Here is a 20,858-nt window from a genome sequence, read left to right as displayed (position 1 = left end):
TCCCCTTTCAGAGCGAAAGAAGAAGGCTGGGTCTTTCCTTGTGCCCCTTTCGAAGGAGGAGTCTTCTTGGGAGCAGAGGAAGTGCTAGCTTGGCTCTTAGGCCTAGCCGCAGTTGCACGAGATGGCCTGGATGTCTTGGCAACTGCTTGGTGGACAAGATGATCACTGTCTTTAGCTCTATATTTGTCCACCGCAGCATCCACCATGTCTCTAGGGAGGAGAGAGGCAGAACCCAGCAATGGTCCATTACTGAGACCCAATGCCAACTCTACGCCAGCCGACCTGGTTATATGAGTTAGGACAGCGTCCCTCCTCCTAATAACCAGGTTGGCCCACAGGTTTGCAGTCTGGTGGACCAGGTAGGAAATAGCCCTACTGCCAGCCTGACAAAGTCTTCTGAAAGCCAAGTCTTCTCCGGGAACTATCAGTCCCAAAGAAGCATCGACTTTTTATACTTTGAGGGACCACAGATCCAGCCAGGAGATGGCTTGGAAAGCTGCCATAGCAGTAGCTTCCAAGGGTCCCAAAGGTTCTTTGAAACAAGGTGCTGCAGAGGCAAGCCAGGAATTAGATGTGCTAGCTCTGGGTCAACGTGTGTAGTTGGCAAAGGGTTCTCTGAGGGCATGTAGGAACACCTCTGTCGAGGTAGAGGAGGGGGAAGCAGCTTGTCTGATCTGTTGGTCTTAAGTGAACTCTCTTGCCTAGAGACAACATTGTTCACCTGGTTCAACACACCCTTGGACAAGGAAGACCAAGGTAACCCCACAGAAGCCCTGGGTTCCTTCTTAGGACCCCAGAATGACTCCAACTGCGAGGGGCGGTCAGAGGGAGTTACCAATGATCTTTGACCTCTTTCCCCCTAGGTCACTGTGCTGACGAATCAGTGCGATGACCTCTGAATCTCGGGAGTGACTGCGTCCTGGGGAGAAGGACCGTCAAGTCCCTCCAGGCCAAGTCCCTCCCTTGATCCTCTTCCCTCAGAAGGAAGAACCTCAACATACCACTTATGATCTCCTTGAACCCCTTGAGCGTACGACCTCTTGGGTCCTAAGACCGTGCCGGGAACGTTCGCTCTCGTGGCTGAACCCTGAGAAGAACACTCCCCACGGTTCCCCCCTGGTCACCTCGCTCCTCCTGGTGTATCCTGAGGAAGTTGAAGGGACAGGTGTGGAAGATCTGACGCTGCTCCTGCTTGGCCTGTTAGCAGAACTAGCAGACAGAGCTGGCCACGAACGGTCACCAACCTGTGGTGATGATCGGCTCGCAGGTCTAGAGGAGTGTTATCCCTGTGGAGTAACACTTCTCCAGGGAGGGTAACGATGCTCTCTCACGTCAGGAGAAGCGCTAATCGATGCCTGGCCCGCCTGAGTGTGACCGACAATCGGGCAAAGAATAGCGTCCATCTGCGCGATGAGAGCGGGTACCGTCCCCGAAGAGGCCGAAACCTCTCAGGGAGACTGAACGGGGAACCTGCCGGTTTAGCCACGTGCATGATCCAGCTGTGGCGGAATCAAAGCTAAGTAAAAAATAAAGCAAGCAAACTCCCCACAGTTATGTTAATCGTATAAGCTAACAAAATTTCCAACACTCACACTTTCCCCTTTACATTACTTTTAACCTGCAGGACAATTGGTTCAACAAAATACCGAACACACAAAATTCAAACATGTACGCACCTCTGGCTCCAGATACTTAGGGCTAGGCTGTGCTGTCCGCTTTATATAGGCTAGCCGAGACACAACCACCGCCAACAATCACACCACAAACCAACCAACCGAGAACCACAACCCCACAACAACTTACAACCCGACAAATCACTGAGCAGAAGAACACCAACAGCTCGAAACAACATGACAACAACATGACTTACCCCATCACAACAACCTGCCAACACCAACACTGCCCCAACCACCACTCACAGACACCGAAAATGTACTACCAACCTCTTCAACCTCACCACAGCCAGACAGACACACTCACAACAACTTTACATCACTAATATCAATCAAATTACACAAAATCAACTAACCACCAACAGATAACTACTACCAAAGCTAACTCTCTCTATGACTTCACTGAACTCCTTCCTGCTTTTGACTCCCGTAACACACTCTTGCCACTGATATACACAACAGAGCGCCTCAACAGACACACGCTTACGACCGCCATTCAACCACTCCCATTTATTCTTCCACCAATCTCTCTCTCTCTCTTTCTCTCTCTCACAACCCTTGGAGACGTAAAATATAAACTACTATCATTACTCCTCAATATTACCTCCCCCATTACATTTGACAACGTCTCCTTACACTTGCAACATCCACACTAAATTGCCTTTAGCAACACCCAAGCTGCTAGATGCAGGCCTCCTGGATCTTGTTTGAGGACTCTCATACATTCTTTCAGTTACATTGCCATTCACTTCTTCCAAACCACTTTTATTCAAACTCCCATTATCTCCCTCACTACCAACCTCCCAAATCTCATTCACTACTTCACCGATATCTTCCACCTCTGGTTCCAACATCTCCCTTATTTCGGCTACCAAGCCACTCAGTTCACCCATACTTCTGTCAAACTCCCACAAAGACTTATCCATCCTATCAACTACCTCCTTACTACACAGTTTCCCTCTCACTGAAGTCTCATTTGTCCCTGTCAACTCAAACTCACATACACTACAAGTATCATTCATTCCCTCAAAGTCATCCGTAGCACATGCTTTATCAACCATTTGCACCCTACCACTAACCCATCTATCATGCAGTTCACGTTTCTCCCTTTCATTCCCTTTCCTTACCTTCTTCCGCTTTCAACCAACACTAGCTGCTGATCTCCCAGACCCATTTGCTCACTGATGCTCGGCCCACATTTATTCACTCTCAACCACTCACTCATTGCATTCTCCCGAACATACTGTCACATACTAGAGGACCCACCCAACCGAATCATCCCCTTAACAACTAGTTTCCTGAATTTCCAACCTGACTCATCCTCTTTTTCCTACACACACTCACTACATGACCTTCCATTCCACATTCAACACATTTTGCCTGCTGTTCTTTACACACTCTAGCATAATGCCCATTCTTTCTGCAATTATCGCAAACCTCAGTCACACGGACACCCCGACATCCACTTGCTATATGCCCTTCTTGCCCACACTTATAACATTTAATATCCTTATCTTTCTTACACTCGCTCACTAAATGCCCCCGTTTGCCCACACCCGAAGCATGCTCCCAACACCCACCGACATTCATTCTTCTTGTGTCCTGGCTTTCCACATCTGTAACACTGCTGCTCTTGTTCACGACTAACGGACCCTACTCTTCCAACGCTTGCACTCCGATCTCTCTTAGGGTTAACCATACTTATGTTACTTGCTCTAACACTCCTATCAAGCACTCGCTCTGCCATTCGACTTGGCCCTTCTAAAACTGCCTCCTTATAGCTCTTAAATTCTGGTATAACCTCAGTCCTAACATTTACACTTCTACTCTCATACACCTATCTAACTCATAATCCTCTACTATTTCCAAAATGTCATTCCACGTCAACTTATCATTCGTCCATCGCATTTTCTCCTTACGTTTCAGATTTACAAACCCATACACACTCTCAGGCACAGTTGGCAACAACTTCCTGATTAACTCTTTACACTCATTTATCCCTTCATCCCCAAACTTTTTCCTGGCTAATGTTTCCAACCTGCACACATACATCGACAACTACTCATCAACATTCATTCTTACCTCATCAGAACCATGTTTTCTCCTATATCTAACATTGCTCTTTATCCTCTTCGCCTGTTCCACAATCCTGGCTTTCACACTCTCATAAGGCACATTCCCCACGCTCATCATTACCCCATACATACTCAACAAAAATCTTGTCAAAAAGCTACCCAACTCTCTTGCCCAGACTCTCTTGTTATCCCCATACTTAGCCACACAATACTTCTCATATTCCTTACAAAAAGTCCCCTATGTCCCAACTACCATATTCCTCGTATTGTGCACATCTAGGTACCTCTCTCATTTACACAGCCTTTCGTACTTCCTGTTCACTCTCACTCTCACTTTCGCTACTTCCATTCTGATCCCTCTTAACCTCGTCCGAATACAACGAATTAACTTCCATACTAACATCCATGCTCATGATTACGCTCTTCTTAGCCTTCTTTCTACCTACCTGTTTCCACTCACCGCTATCTAAATCACTCTCAGCCTTTTCCCCAATGTATTCATTTCTAGTCTCATCCTGTCTGCCATCCTTACTAGCCTTCTTTCCCTTAGTCTTCTTCTGTTCCTCAGCCCCCTTCTTATTCTTGTCCTCAGGTTTATCCTTATCCTGTGTCTTTCCCTTCTTTCCCTTACCTATCACAACCAAATCACCTTCGTCACTCGTAGTATCATCCACTCTCTCTTCCACTTTCTTTACCACTCCTGGCCCAACACAAGACCCAGTAGGCCTACCTCCTACAGCTCCCTCTCCCATGAACCCCTTAATCATCTCCTGCACTGCATTCATCATTACTCCAAATTTTTCATCCATTTTCTCAACCATTCTCTCTTCCGCTCCTTTCACTTCTTTCATTTCCACTTTTGCACTCCTTATCATTCCTCTCATTTCCTCTTACTTGCTCTTCAGCTCCTCACACTACCCTCAACCTCTCATTCTCCACTTCCAATCGTCCTCTCACTTCTCTCTCCAACCTCAACTCCTCCTTCAGCCTCTCCACCTCACTCAATCCTTCCATCCCAAATTTTCTCACCCCTCACACACTAGCCTAGACCAATCATCCTGCAGCTGCCACACCAGAACTCCCTGTTCAGGCGCCAAAAATTTCTGTGGCGCAACCAAAGCTAAGTAAAAAAAGCAAGCAAGCTCCCCACAGTTATGTTAATCGTACAAGCTAGCAAAGTTTCCCACACTTACACTTTCCCTTTTATGTTACTTTTAACCTGCAGGACAATTGGTTCAACACAATACCGAACACACAAAACACAAACACATACTCACCTCTGGCCAAATACAAAATCAACTAGCCACCAATGGATAACTACTGCCAAAACCAACTCTATGACTTCACTGAACTCCTTACTGCTTTCGACTTCCGTAACACACTCCTGCCACTGATATACATAACAGAGCGCCTCAACAGACACACTTATGACCACCATTCAACCACTCCCATTTATTCTTCCACCAATTTTTTTCTATCTCTCTCTCTCTCTCTCTCTCTCTCTCTCTCTCTCTCTCTCTCTCTCACACACACACACACACACAACCCTTGGAGAAGTTGTCAAATATAAACTACTATCAGTACTCCTCCATACGGTGGGACCGTCATGTCACTCCTGGGAGCCGAGCGATCGCTATGCAAGCGATCATCGGCAAGGTACAAGTCACCTGAATGACTCACCCCTTCCCTACACATCGTGCCCGAGTCACAATGGCGAGTGGTCTCAGCGTCACTGACTCTAGCTGCTCGCTCATCAGTAGATGTGCGTGCACTTGGGGAAACTCGTGAACGAGAACCCAAAATGGTCCTAGTCCTAGAGGCACTAGGACTAGGTGCAGAACTACAAGCCGAATTGAGAACTTCTGTGGTCCCCACTCTGCGTGCCCTTGGGGGCAGCGAGGTGGTTCCTGTTCCCAAAGGAACGGTGGAAGGCCCACCTGTCTTACCAGAGCAACAAAACAGACCTTTAGAAGTCCCAGATCGAGACCTCTTGGGCACCTTTTGCTTTTTCTTGAACTTCTTCTTTGCCAGCTTCCTCAAGAGCAGCATTCAGATTCCCCATCCAGGGTGCCACTGAAGTGGCTGCCGAAGCAGCAGGCTCCATGGCAGCCGGGAACGGGGGCACTGACACCACAGCAGCACTCGCATGGTCAGGGACTGGGGAAGCAACAGGCATGGGCAAGGAGACAGGTGGAAGATCCAGTGGGGATAGTCTCTGGGACTGATCATAGGTAGCTGGGGAAGAGAAGACTGCATAACCTGGAGGAGGCAGAAATTGTTCTGTCCTCGAAGTATGCAGTACTGACGACATGACCATGGAAGGTGTTACTGTGGTAACTGAGGTGGTGCCACATACCCAGGTATTGACAGTCGTCATCGTCCCTGCAGCTGCCCCATGAGTCACAGGGGCTGACGAAAAATGATCCATCAGCCCCTGGAGAGATGGAATGCCAGGCAAGCCCAACTTCACCTAAGCCTGCTGCAAATCCCCGACTGCGGAGACAGACACACCTGAGGGAGCAAAATTTGGGTTAGTGGGGGTAACTACTATTAGCCCCAAAGGAGAAGGATCCCCTCCGGAGTGAGCATGACTTCCCGAGTACAACTCCTAGTTGATGTGCCTCCCACCCTCTTCTACGCTTGATGAATTAAGCGAAGAAGCGGAAGGAGACATTTCCCCTGAAGGGTAAACAGCGAGATGGGGAAGCTTACGCGGAGGGAGGAAGATGAAGGATTAGTCATCGATGGAGTCGTCGGGGGCATGTAACCCTCCGACGAAGCCTTGGAAGACTTCCCCCGAGATTGCTTCCTCCTTTCGTATCTCCCCCACTGCTCCGCCAACTAAGAGATACAAGTTTCACAAGGATTACCTACTGAACACCCATGCACTAGGCACTTCATGCAGAGGACATGAGGATCCACTTCTATCTTAGAGCGGAAGCTACCACACTTCCTGGCCCCCACTCCCAGGCAAACACGTTGCGAAAATGGAGGGGTGATAAGGCTTATCAGAGTTTTGAGTTTGCATCATAAAAAAATAAGCAAACAAAAAACACAACCATACAATAATCACAAAAACACAGAAAGATCTCACAGTTTTCTGTACGACAGAGACAAGCAGAGAGAAAGAGCATGTCTGCACACAACGGTGGACAAAAGCAAAGTGGAATGTTTACGTCCAGTTGCTGCCTAACTACCTTGTTGTCATTCTGTTATGACCGAATTCCAGCCTACGCTGAAAGTATAATTCCATATGTTAAGGACCGAGGATTTGTATTATGTGTAGGAACAAAATCATGTTATCTTCTACCAATTCAACAGCTTGAACATTAGGTAGATATACTTTCTGCCCCAGCAGCTGCTTTCCTCTTTCTGTCCTTATCCATCCTGTCCTGATGGGACCTAAATATTTTCCATTTCTTGTCATCCCAATTGCAACATTCAGCACAAATATTCTCTCTCTTGCACTCTTGACCTCTACATTTACTACATCTGGTATGTGAATCAGCAAGGTTTAGTTACCCTTGTCTTGCAACCATCTGCACAAAAACCTAACACTAGTTGTGCTACAATCTGACATACTGGAAAGAATGAGCTAACGCAAAACAACACAGTACTTCACCGAGAACTTCGAATTCATCAACACTAATTACACAATCCGTTGAAAAAAAAAAAAGGCTGCCTGAAACCAACGATGTTCATCAGGAGCTGGCAGAAAACGAATTAAAACTCTCTGCCAGGTTGTTACCTATATATACTCCCGGGTAGTGGGTGGGGCATTCTAACTACACCATAACCGGAACTAGAGCTAGCATAAAATTTCAATAGTTAGGCTGCCATAGGTAGGAAGTTCTTAGCTATATAATTACTGGGTAAGTTCCATATACAAAAATTAAGATTTAAAGTTACACATGACCGCTAGAAAGCATCAGAATGCTCTGCCTTTTGAAAGTGTGCCAAGCTAAAGAAATCTGATGAAGCTTCAAACCTAGAAGGCTCCATTGCCATGTTTTTCAGTTGCCACTGTGCAATTTCCAATTGTGACCATATGATTAATTTACTAAAAGACAATATTCCTGTTTGTAAGGTTGTGAGCGATGTACAAATGCATTACATGAATGTTCAGACATAATAAAAAATATAATGCACACATTTTGAAAAGAATTAATGAAAGACATTGGTAATATTAAATAAAGTTTACTGGACAAGTCAAATGATATTTCAGTCACAAAAGTTCTTAGAGTGTCTATCATTTATTATAGTAAAAACCCAAATAAAATAGTCTCTACATACCTTGGGCTTGCTGAATTAGGAAATTGTGATGCAGAGAGCATTGTCACAGCACTTCAAGATTAACAGGAATATGTTAATCTTGAAGGGATTGAGCATTAAGAAACTTGGCGGAATTGGCACTGACAATGCCAGTCATGGTCGGTGTCAATAATGGCGTCTTTGCTAAATTAAAGGAAGAGAATTCTTCCTTAATATTGGTATGATGCCTATGCCATTCATTGCATTTAGCCATTTCTCATGCTTCTTCTGAGTACTTGCCTGGAAATTTTGCTTCTTATTGAAGAAATTCATAATTGGTTTTCCAAATCATCCTTGAGGCAACAGCAGTACAGCAACTAATACAGAGCAATTAATGATGGATTAACTCCTCTATAAATACCATCAAACTGCAAGACAAGATGGATTTCTATCATGGGCGTCATTTGGAGGGCTGGGGGGACAACTGCCCCCAAGACTAAAGTTGCCCCCCCCCCAAGTCTCAGCTTTGTCCCCCCTCACCCAGTAAGCCCCAAGAAGTAACAGCTTGTTTTCTTTTTAAATGTGTGATGATAAATATATGAAATTTCTCGGAAATATTATTTGTTCATATACGAAACAAACCTTCGGTCTTAGCATTAGGATAAATACTCAGCGCCAGCTGGAAACCGGTAAAGTCTAAAATAATTGTGTATGCAAGGAACTATTGGCATCTGTGCTTGGTCACGAGACATGAGGAGCCACCCACATACCCCTCATTAACTTGTGACCCCGTTAGTTATTTTCTTACCGCCTTAAGTGAGGACGTGCTTTGCTCCGTCCTTTTAAAGTCAGTTTAGCTTGCCCCCTGTTATTTTCAATTTGTTGTTTGGAATCCCAGGTATGTGAATATGAAGCCTTTTCATGCTGCAAGACTTCCTGGATATCACAAGAAGCAGATAAATGCCCTGTTATTTTCTTCAACGGTTTCGAAGTCGAAGTACTCATCATGTAGTAAGTCGTAGGTGAAGAAACTCTTAAGGTACGGTTAATTCGTTACCTGTGCTTTGGAATAATGGATTGCCTGTAATCCAAAGCTTTAATGTATCTGGATTTGCTTTGGGAAGCAGTCATGACTAATTATGCTCCTTTCCCTGCGGGGAGAGGTGTGCATCGCCATCTTGTTTTCGTTCCAGATACGTGGGTAGAGAGGATGCAGGTGTGCGGTCAGCGTTAGGCTTATCAAGAGAACAAACCCAAGGACAGTTGGTTTAATGTATAAAATCGTGTTGCCATCCAGGGGCCCACGTGATGGATGTCCTTTTTATCCTGATATGCACTGAAGGGTGGTCGGATGCGTCGCCATCTGTAAAGAAGCAGATAGTGCAACAAGGCAGCCTTTAATGTCAGGTTGCTATGCCTACAAGAATAACATCAACAGCCTTGCACTTCTGGTAGGGTACTGGCTTCGTATTCGAGTTGCTCAGTGACGTCATAAACATGGCGACCACCATGACGTCACTTCACAGCTGCGGCTTACATGAAGACATGCTTCCATTTTCATTTCGAGGTACAAGAGTACTTTACAACTATGCTTTCGGATTGGAGATTTTTAATGCACATTGTTTTTGAGAGAAATTACAAGCGTTAGGAGATATAAGTCACATATGGAAAAGACACAAGTCTTTCCTCAGTATCCTTCTGCTTAGGCGTCATCAAGCTTAGGTGACTGGCTTTGATGCCAGTGTGTTCTCCTGCCAATCCTGGAAAAATAGGGACTTCGTAGCTGATCCTAGAGCCAAGAGGAGAAGTTTCTTCTCCATCTTCGAGCCAGGATTGTTACATCCCTATTATATGAAAGCACAAGAAGTAGTTGTAATTGTCGAACAAGTGAATGATGGAAAGTTAGTCTAGTGTGGCTGCTGTGAAGAGTTGGAAAAGGCTAGAACCAGGGACTTCATGACTGATTCTCGTGCCAAGAGGAGAAGAATAATTTCTTCTTCATCTTCGAGCCAGGACTGTCACATCCTTGTAAAGTAGAAATGCCACAGAAGGTTGGGTCTCTTGATCTTGGCTGCAAGAGTACCATAAACAGCCTCACGCTTCCATCAAGTGTGTTGACGTCATAGCCAAAACCACTTGCAAATGGCGGTAGTCATGACATCACAGCCTACTGATTCTCGATTTACTTCGCTGCCTCCGGAACCTAATACGCTTTCTGACTCATTGGTACACACAGTAATGAAGAATAAACAGGATCTAGAGGTGAAAATGGCCAAGTAAGACAAAAAGAAAAGGCGTGATTCGTCTTCTTCTCTAGATGGTGTCATACCTAAGTTCGATGGCATCACTGAGTGTACTACTCAAGCGTTGGAGGATACAGGATTTCGTGACTGATCCTCGGCCCAAGAGGAGAAGAGTAAATTCTTCTTCATCTTCGAACCAGGACTGTCACAGCCCAATCAGCAAGAAAATCAAGAAGTCAGTGGCTGGTAAGCTCAAAGCAATCAGACGAAGCCGTTTACAAGAGTCCGAACAAGCGAAAGCGTCGACGGTCGCTAGGCTAGCGGCCAACGTGGAGTTGCCAGTGGTGACTACAAAGAGTCTAAGAGAGATTACAATGCCGTTGCTGAACTTGATACATACACGGATGCCTTTACAAACGTTTTCCATGGACTCTAGATGTCAGAGTAATGAAATATGATCAAATTGCTCTCATATTTGTATATAGGATTGTAAACAGATACCTTCTCAAATCCTACTGACTATAATATTTTCAAGATCGAGCTATCAGCAGGCATTAAAGATCAAAGGTGCCGAGGCCATATGGTTGGACGACCATGAGGCATGCAAATAGATACCTTCTCAAATCCTACTGACTATTTGTGATTGAGCCATCAGTGGCCATTAAAGATCAAAGATGCCGTGGCCGTATGGTCGGAAGGCCATGACGTATGCAAATATATACCTTCTCAGATCCTACTGACTATTCGAGATCAAGCCATCAGTGGCCATTAAAGATCAAAGATGCCGTGGCCGTATGGTTGGACGGCCATGACGCACCCGGACGTTTGTCAGAGGGTAGGAGTGAGTTAACATCTGTGGCTGAACACATTCCGTTAGAACCGGAGGGAAGAGAAAACCAAGAGTTTCTGGCTTCGTATGAGGAGGGGATTGATTTGATTAGTCAATTCAATAACCTTTCGGGGAGCACGGAGACACCTGCTAGCATGCTTCCCCCGGGGATTGACATGGTGTTTGGTTTGAAAAAGGATACGAAAGTGTATGAATTACCTTACTCTAGTCATGTAGAGTCTGTTTTACAACACGTAAAATGCACGGATTGATGGAAGGATATGGATACCTCTTAGTAATCGTATGCAACCTGAATGGGAATTAGCATACTTTGGTTTGACTCCAGAAAACTTCAAACCTTTACAGGTAAGAAGAATTCCCATGTTTTATATACATGTTGGTATAAGCTGGTTTCTTCCTATAAGAACATTGACCAAACGCTTCGACTCTTACACAAGTGGAGAGGTTGTCAGAACAGAGGGAAGAATCTCTGTAATTACATGTTTACATGCATGGTGATATACATTGGACTGGTGATTGGGCATGTGAATATCGCTTCACACTGACTAATCTTCAGATGAATCAGGAGAAGTGAAATGGATGGGGCACATAAGAACTCTGATCTGATAAGTGAAAACATACTCTGTATCAGAGTAGACTTGACAGACTACCACTAGGCACATACATCAGTCATGTTACAGGAAACTGACCGTGGATGGGGGTCTTCCTCGGACCTTGGTAGAGTGGGAGCACTCAATAACCAGGGTTTTGACATAGACTCAAAAGTAGTTAGGAACATCAGTTCCAATTGGCCCCGGATTCCGGGATAATGAGTCAATGCAGCACAGGTCATGATGACAGATACTTTTCTTAGTCATGCTCAGTACGGTGTGAGTATGTGTGAGAGACCTTCAGCAGGGCCGGCTTTGACTTGTCAAAGTACTCTGGGGTTATAGAAAGAACTACGTCACCTAGAACATTAAAGTGGTAGACGTAAAGGAACAGGCCAAACAGAGGCGATCGGTCAAGCCTTCTCCTTGTTTGTCAAGTTGTACCAATGAGGTTATACAGATCTACAGTTACCAGGTATGGCCTCATGTGTCACCATGTCTTCTTGATCTGCCTCATGTGTCATTAAGTCTTCTTGATCTGCCTCATTTGTGGCAGGATATCTTGTTAAAGTTGTGCTACAAACAAGCGACCAACACCATGGACTCGATACGGTCATGCTGAAGATTTATGCCAGTGTGAAACACTGAATCAGTGGAAGAGAAATGGAAATGTATTGATTTAATTATGAGATGGTATACAAAAGGTACTTCATGTTAGATGCGTATTTCTCTTGGAAAGAAATGGAATAAAAATGTGTTTCATAATAATAAGCTTTTAAACAAGCAAACCAAATAAAGACAATATACTATTTGTGAACAATATCTACCTGTTTGCTAGTATGCCAAAGGCATTCTCACTGTTCGTCTTGCCCTGTTCAGTCTGTAATTAAAAATGCGCTCATGTGCTGTCATATTTCGTGCAGGGTATGGTTTCATCATATAATCCCTCAGAGCGTAGGTGTCATCTCCAAGGAAGAAATAGGAGATTGCAGGTTTCTCTTCAGTCTCGTTAGGCAATCTTTCATGGGCAGGCAGATTGGCTTCATTCCTATCAAGCATCTGACAGAGCTGTTTCTTGGCAAAGACATCACCATCAGGCTTGGAACCTATGGCAACTACATCGACATACACGAACTTGTAGTAAGCAACAACAACTCCCAATAGAATGACAGAGTAGAATTTCTTATAGTTGAAGTAGTGAGTTCCTCCTTTCGCTGGGTTCTTGATTCTAAAGTGTTTCCTGTCTACTGCTCCAAGGACGTGTGGGAAATTCCAGCATTCTTCATAACCACAAGCTACTGCCTTCCATTGCTCTGGGGTCGTGGGTAACTGCACGACCCCATCTCCATACGCAGTCATTATGGCCCTACAAGTTTTAGGCACGATAGTGCTGATTGTGTTGGGAGCTACTCAGAATTGGAATGCCAGGCTCTTGTAGGATTCTCCAGTTGCAAGGAAGTGCAGGGTAATTGCAACACGCAGGCCTGGCTCAATGGGTCTTCTCCAGAATGGGTTTTTTTCATAATGTATGGCGAGACCCGTTCAGCATTTTCATTGAAAAGCTCCTCTGTTATCCTAGTCAAACTCCGGTACAGTTCTGGAGTTTCACACGCCAGTTCTCTCATTAAGTTGTTGTAGTAATCTTTTTCCTCTCTTCTTTTTAAGTAGGGCCTCATCCAGCATCTCCTGCTTTGCTTCTTTTGCTTTCGTTTCTGATATATTTTCATTATTCTTAACATCAAGATGGCATAGTAATAATCTACCATAGCCAGTGCAAGTTCAGGATCATCATTTACAGTGTCTAATATCACGTCCAGATATTGTTCAGTCTCCACAACTTCCTGTTCATCCATCTTGTACCTCTGTCAGCAGCGCCTGAGCTCTCAAGAACCCACTTTTATATGCATTGCAACATGTTCACGACACAGTTTACGTAAATCTCCTATTTTTGATTCCGTATTACTTACGTTGTAATTGACTTACGTCTGACGAAATTGCATTTACGTCAGTCGCCGTCCCCAAAATACCATTAAAAGTGGATGTGGCCTAGATCATTGACGACATACGTGTATGTCTACGTACGTCGCAAATATCATCTCGATGTACGTAATTGTACATTGCGAGCGTAGTACTGTTGTAATCAGCTGATTTTTCTTTTTTTTTCAAGGTTCGTGACAGTCGTAAAGCCAAGACATTATGACGGTCGAGGGCTTTATTCACCGATGTATGATCCAGCTTTAATTCAGTCATAATTCAGTCGCAATATGGCTATTACAACGGTTGTGGGCTTGAATCGCCAATGTGTAATCCGGCCTTTACAGTATCCAGTATGATATACGCCATGTACTTGGCAACCCCACAGTGTGCGCAGTGGGGCTGCACAGTGAGTCAGACTATGTCACATGCATTGGCAGCCTATAAAGTTCAAGGACTTAATTAATTACCCATAGCTGCCTCTGTTTACAATTTTGGGTAAAATATATTTTTTATCCAAGATTTTCTGTATTCTTGATATAATTTGAGAACTTCAGATATAGCTAAATGTGGCACTGAATACAACTTAAACAAAAATATATTTGGTAACAAATATTTTTTTATTTTAACTTTTATTCACGAAACTTACACATTTTTTCAAACATGATTTTCTGTAGTGAGTTTATTGCAATTAAATTCAATTTATTAGCATGTTCTGAAGTACAAGAAATGAAATGGCATTTTCTATTTTGAGTAAAATATGTATTGCATTAAAGATTTTCAGTATTCTGGATATAATTTGAGAACTTCAGATATAGCTAAATATGACACTGAATACAACTTAACAGAAAATATATGGTAATAATATAAATAATTTTGAATTTTAACTTTTATTCAGGAAATTTACATAGTTTTTCAACATGATTTCCTGAATTATGAAAAGACATTTTCTATTGTTTTCCTATATCACTGATTCCTGCCAATGAAAGAAGCCTGCAGGGGGGTTTACATAATCATGAAGGTGGTCACTTGCCAGTCACGGTTGCTATCTGTCTCTTTGGGCTAGTCAGGCATGGTAAAATTTGTTCAGACTTCCAGTTACCAGTAAGACCTCATGTGTCACCGAGTCCTCTTGATCTGTCTCACTCCTGGCATTTGGATTTTTTTTTTTTTTATCAAAATTAAGTTGTGTAACACACAAGCAGCCAACACCAAGGACTCAATACGATATGACAAAGATTATATTGGGGTCTGAAACACTGAATCTGTGAGAGACAAATGGAAAATACTGATTTAGTTATTAGATTATACAAAAGGTATTTCACAGTAATAACTGTGAACAATATCCACCTGTTTGATAAGATCCCAAAGGTATTCTCCACTGAACGTCTTGTCCTGCCCAGGCAGTAGTTATAGATGTGGTCAGGTATTGTTAGACTTCGTGCAGGGTATGGTTTCATCGGATACTTCTTAAGAGCGAAGCTGTCATCTCCAACGAAGAAATAGTCAACTGGGGGTTTATCTTCAGTTTCATTTGGCAATCTTTGACGAGCAGGCAGTTTTGCCTTGCCAAATACACCACCATCAGACTCGGACCCTATGGTACCTACAACCACGTACAGGATCTGTACTCAGCGTCAACAACTTCTAGTAGACTTACGGAAAAGAGCTTCTTATAGAAATAAAATAATGAATTTCTGTATGGGGAAGTGGGTTGTCCGGATGTGGATGTGTTTCCTGTCCATGGGTGTGTGGGAAATTCCATTATTGCTCAAACCCACAGGCTATACCTCGTTCCATTGCTCTGAGGTGGAGTACCTGCGTGACCTCATCTCCATAGGCAGCCACAATGGCCCTACAAGTCTCAGTTACAATACTGATGATCGTGTTGGGAGCTACTCGGAATTGGAAGGACAGGCTCTTGTAGGATTCTCAAATTGCAAGGAAGCATAGAGTAATTGCAAGACACAGGCCTGGCTGAATGGGTCTTCTCCAAAGTGTGCGGGACTTCTGGCGTGACCTGTTCTACTATTTCACTAAATAGCTCCTACATAATCCTGGCGAAGTTGCCAATTCTTTCATCAAAATGTCATGCTATCCTTTCTCTGTTCTTGTTGTAAGTAGGGCCAGACCCACCACCTTCATTTTCTTTGATTCTTGCATTTTCGTGCCTCCAGCCATGTAACTTTTCATAACTGGACCATGGCATCGTAATAATCCAAAATGCATTCTACTAATTCAATTTCATGTAGGTTCTCAGGTATGAGATTCAGCAAATCCATGTCCTCCGTTGTTCTTGCTCTGTCTGGGATTGCTGCAGGAATGCTGGGTGCCAAGTTCACCAGGCACTTTTCATATATGGTGGCATCCATGTTCACGACTCGGTAAGCTCCCGTTACCTAAGTCGACATATTACGTAACTAAATTACAACTAAATCGCAAAAAATCGTCATGTGTTCACAAAAGTCACCGTCCTGTAAAAACCATTAAATATAGGCGTGTCCTAAATCATCGGGGGCTTGCGCGTACTACTACATACCTGCGTAATCTCATCTCAACTTTAGCAATGCTGTTGTAAAGGTTCATTGCGGAAGTCGTCATGGAGTCATTATCAATTGACATTTCTTTTTCTGGGGGCCCAAAGCCCGCGACTATAGGTGATCGATCGCAAAACCCAGCCATTATGACAGTTGCGGTTTGAAATCGTCAATGTGTGATCCAGGCTTAAGTATGAATGCACAAACTCATTTGCTGGCGTAGAAGAACTTCCTACAGCTTGTTTTGTTTTCGTGTTGTTACACTTTTGATTTTCTTATTCATATTTTATGCTATTCTCACTTATATTTTTACTGCATTTTCTCATTCTTAACAACCGAAAAGATAAATGCAATCGTGTGCATAAGGTATGTAAGTACGCACACAAGTAGTGCCAACAAACAGTAACGGTGAGTTGTGCGGTGACCCGGAAAATTTGAAATTGTACTAGCTGAAATTAGAACTGGATTAGTGATGCAACTGGATTCACGACTGCCGGATTACTAATGGAACGGGATTAACAATTGCCAGATTAGCAATGTTCGACCTGTATTATGAAGGAAAGGGAGGAAGTAACTGTAGCATTAGCCTTCATCCCCAGGATTTGCCAATGGGCCATCTTTAAAAATTCTGGGGGGATTAGAAGCTCGCATGAGTACTTCACACATTGGGTACCAAATTCGAATCCCATCAGAAATTACCCACTAATCCTACTCTAGTCAGCTTTCTAATTTATCACCAAGACAAAATTTTGCAGTATCATATTAATTAAGGATGATCATACTTAATTGAGGTACAATAGCAGACGTATTTGGTTTCTAATGTGGCAAGGAGCTTGGATGTTAATGATTAGGTTCCTCTGGTAACCTTCATCAGGACGGAGACAGTTGTATTCATCAGGTTTATCAAGAAAGGGAAATTTATGGACCCTGTTCATCTATAGGCTCCTGTTTCTGCATACTAGTGCCAATTTAACCACCTGGTTAATTGCAGGAGGAAATTTGATAAGAGATACTTAGTTGTGAGGAAAACATTTACAAGTTAAGCTTTCTTCGGTGAAGTTTTACACAAATCAAAATGTAGTAATTTTATTCTTTTTTCATCAATGAAAAAGAGCTTTATTGCAAATATCTGTTGTATTACAATGAACTACCGATGCTGTCATATATAAATGGCCCAGATTACAAGCATTGCTTCTGTAACTCTCAGGAAAGATATTGTATTTCTATTTTACACTTCATTTGAAAGTATATTTCATATCTGAATGATTATTTCACTGTTTGGGTCAATGTTATGTATAACCTTTGTAAAATTACTCAACAGGAGTGCGCCAGGTAGTAGAAGGAGATCTCCCTAAAGTAACCCCTGATGTGGCAGTAACCATTGCAAAGAATGACCTCATGGCCATTTTTGATGGCACTCTAGCTCCTCTACAAGCCTACCTTTCTGGTCACCTGACTGTGCAAGGTAATGTTCAGATGCTCATGGGATTAGAATCTTTACGTAACGGAGCAAACAAAGAAGACATATTTATAGTTTAGAGATGTGTCATGTATTTGCTAAAGCAGAGAAATCTGAATGCTACCCTTCTCTAGGGAATAATGATCTACAGTTTCCATTGAATACTGCTTCAAAAATCTCAATTTATTATGTGTTGGTTAACAAATTACAGTAGCTGACAATCCTGAATACAGAAGTTATGGGGGTTTGTAAATATTTTGCAAGTTATAAATTATAATGTGCCATCAATGTAAAATGTAAGCCATCTCTCAAGGTTTTGGTATTAATTTTTAAAACACAGAACATGTATAACTCAAAATCAGTTATTTGAATATTAGCTACAGTAATTTTTTTTTTATTCTATACTTTATGTTAATGTTGTGGTACATTCTTGTAGTACAGTATTTGCTTCTTTGGGTCTCGTAATAGTTTATGTAACCATTAGCTGTTAACATATTAAGTAGTTCTTTATAAGATAGTTCTTTCAGTTTTGTATCAAGAAAACATTAACTAGCATAGCATACCTGAAATGCAGCAACTATAATAGCTGTGAAACACTGTAAATTCTAAGAATATCTAATTGTTACGTGCAATTTAAAGATTTTCTTTTGATTCACAACAGTATTTTTTTCAATTACTTTTAGTAGTTGCCTTGAGGGCAGTAGTCATTAACATGTTACTTTCTAGAGTATTTTACAGAAGCTTTTCATGAGATATTCGGGATAAATATCTAATATTAGTGTCTTTAACATTGTAAGAAATGGAGCTGAAAGAGTTGTAAAGCGGAAACTCTTTCCTGGATATATGGAAGTTCATATTTATTCTTTGCCACCATCTCAGTGACTAGATTTCCAAAGAAAGGTTGATGGAGTGATTTTCTGGAGTTCTAAGTTGAAAAGTGTTTAAGTATGTAAATTTGTAATCTCCACAGCATCATAGAGCTATTCTAATTTTGGTGCTGACGTGCCAGTTGTTGCAGCTCTTAAATGAAAATTGGTTTTGAAAGCGTCAGTCAGTTGGCAATACTTTTGGTTACTGTCATACACTATCATGTCATAATTATCATTCCAGTCTGTAAACATTAGATATTTATCCTCCCATTATTTTTTATATACAATGGCTAGCTATCCAAAATGTTATGAGCATATAATAGAGTGAGAGAGTGTTTTAAATTTCAGATAAGTATATATATTTATTTTTAAACGTAGGAACTTGTAAAATGATCTTGCTTTGATCTTTACTGTCAAAGAATGAGTTATGGGTTAATTACAACAGAGTACAGTAATACACTGAGAATTTTAGATTCAGGGCTTAACTGTAATTATAGAGAGCTATTGTTAATACAGTGATACCAGGGATGTTTAAAATCCTTTTCATTCAGGATAATTCATTTTTATTTCACGCTTCATTTCTCATAGAGAACTTCAGAAATGATTGATTCTTCCCAGTATAGATAAACATTTTGAGGTATGGCACTGTCATGGAAAATTAATTCCATGTTTATGCAATAAAATTTCCTATATTTAACTGATATAGTATCTGGTTTCTGACAGAAGTGCACCAATGTGCAAGTGAATCTCATTAACTGGGCTTGGCAAAAATTACAGGTTGAATACTTATCATGTCTAATTCAGTGTAATGCTTACTGCTCATGCAGATGTACTAGTACTGTAATGCAGTTCCTCATTGTAAGAGTGGGTTAAGTGCGCGCCTACCGATTTGGTAGCCCCTGTTCACTCCCCGCTCTGCCAACGCATAATCAGAAGAATTTATTTCTGGTGATTCTCAATATAATATGGTTCGGATCCCACAATAAGTTGTAGGTCCCGTTGTTGTAAGTAACCAGTTGGTTCCTAGCCACGTAAAAATACCTAATTCTTCGGGCCAGCCCTAGGAGAGCTGTTAATTAGCTCAGTGGTCTGGTTAAGCTAAGATTTACTTAACTCAGTACAGGAATGCAGTCCACACGACAGTTTCTACATGCTTGAACTGAATACATCTAACAAGTGCAATCCAAGTGTAGACTGGGTGGAGTAACTCTTAAAATGGTCATCAAGTGCACTGACAGCTTTATGTATTACGTACTCTAGCCAATTACATTTATGATTTAGATGACGACAACTTTTGTTCAAGATTCCTTTCAGTCCCATATTCAATTTTTCCTAAATAAAAATATTTGTATTACACACATATGTTTACCTGTACCCTTATCACTTAAAAACATTATCTTTGTATTGTCTCCAGTGACATAAAGTTTCAAACTTTTGGAAAATGCAAGACTTGCAACTAAATTCTTAATAAAGCAGCTTTTTACAAATAATGTATTGACCCCTTACTTTCAGTACACAAATTAACTTAAAAGATTCTAAGTGGAGAAGTGTGACATAGTAATATAATTTTATATTTGTCGCAGTGCACAATGACATCTGCATGGTAAAACAATTCTGTTTAGCTCACCTGGATATGGTAAGACTCTGTCAGTTCTCTTCTGGTTTTCAGTAAACTTCCAGTTCATACTTAGTGTTCACTTTTGTTTTTGTATTTATCATAAATTTATATGATAGATTTTCAGGCATACATTATTTCTGACATCCCACTGAAAGACGGTGTTTCTAAATGGGAAGAAAACAACGTCGTAGTTCATCTCTTGACAGCCCTCGGTTACACACAGATACTTGTTGCAGTTGGGTCATGCCCTGTCTTGACTGTTTTGCCTTTAAATATGGTACATATTTAACTTTGGAGTGTTAATCAACATATAACAGTTGTTATGGCCAAAAAAATGAAAGGGGCTGGAGGGATGATGGATCTCACTGCCATTTAGAACTGGACAGTTGAAAATTGAAATGGGGTTTTCAATTATCTCGCAAGCTCTTTATGAGTTTTTACAACGAAAGAAAAGTTATTTTTGTAAATGCTTTCATGAGCACACACAATACACATATCTTGGAAATTGAATACTTTAATTCCGATATGATTGGTATGTACTTAATTTAATAAACTAGGAGCAGTTATTGTGTTTCAAATATTCTCATTTATCTTTTATAAATCGTGATTACATTCTTTTACTCTGAGATAATGACATGAATTCCATTGACTTCATTCTTGATATTTGCATTACAAGTGAATGTACAATAATGAAATCACTTCCACGTTTTAAATTCATG

The 20,858-nt window shown here is 41.9% G+C and overlaps 1 protein-coding gene across 3 annotated transcripts in view; it reads left to right on the top strand.

Moving 5' to 3' along the window:
- LOC135202574 (stomatin-like protein 1) overlaps positions 1-20,615 on the top strand; it is a 453,302-nt gene extending 432,687 nt beyond the window's left edge. For all 3 annotated transcript variants that reach the window (XM_064232076.1, XM_064232073.1, XM_064232075.1), the window contains one exon: positions 17,515-20,615. In XM_064232076.1, coding sequence (XP_064088146.1) covers positions 17,515-17,732 — 218 coding nt within the window. In that variant the 3' untranslated portion in view covers positions 17,733-20,615. The remainder of the gene's footprint in view (positions 1-17,514) is intronic.
- Positions 20,616-20,858: the final 243 nt, after the last annotated feature.

The sequence above is a fragment of the Macrobrachium nipponense genome, chromosome 30 (assembly GCF_015104395.2).
Source record: "Macrobrachium nipponense isolate FS-2020 chromosome 30, ASM1510439v2, whole genome shotgun sequence".
NCBI lineage: Eukaryota > Metazoa > Arthropoda > Malacostraca > Decapoda > Palaemonidae > Macrobrachium > Macrobrachium nipponense.
The sequence above is the reverse complement of the archived record's forward strand: the minus strand, read 5'-3'. Positions and strand labels throughout refer to the sequence as shown.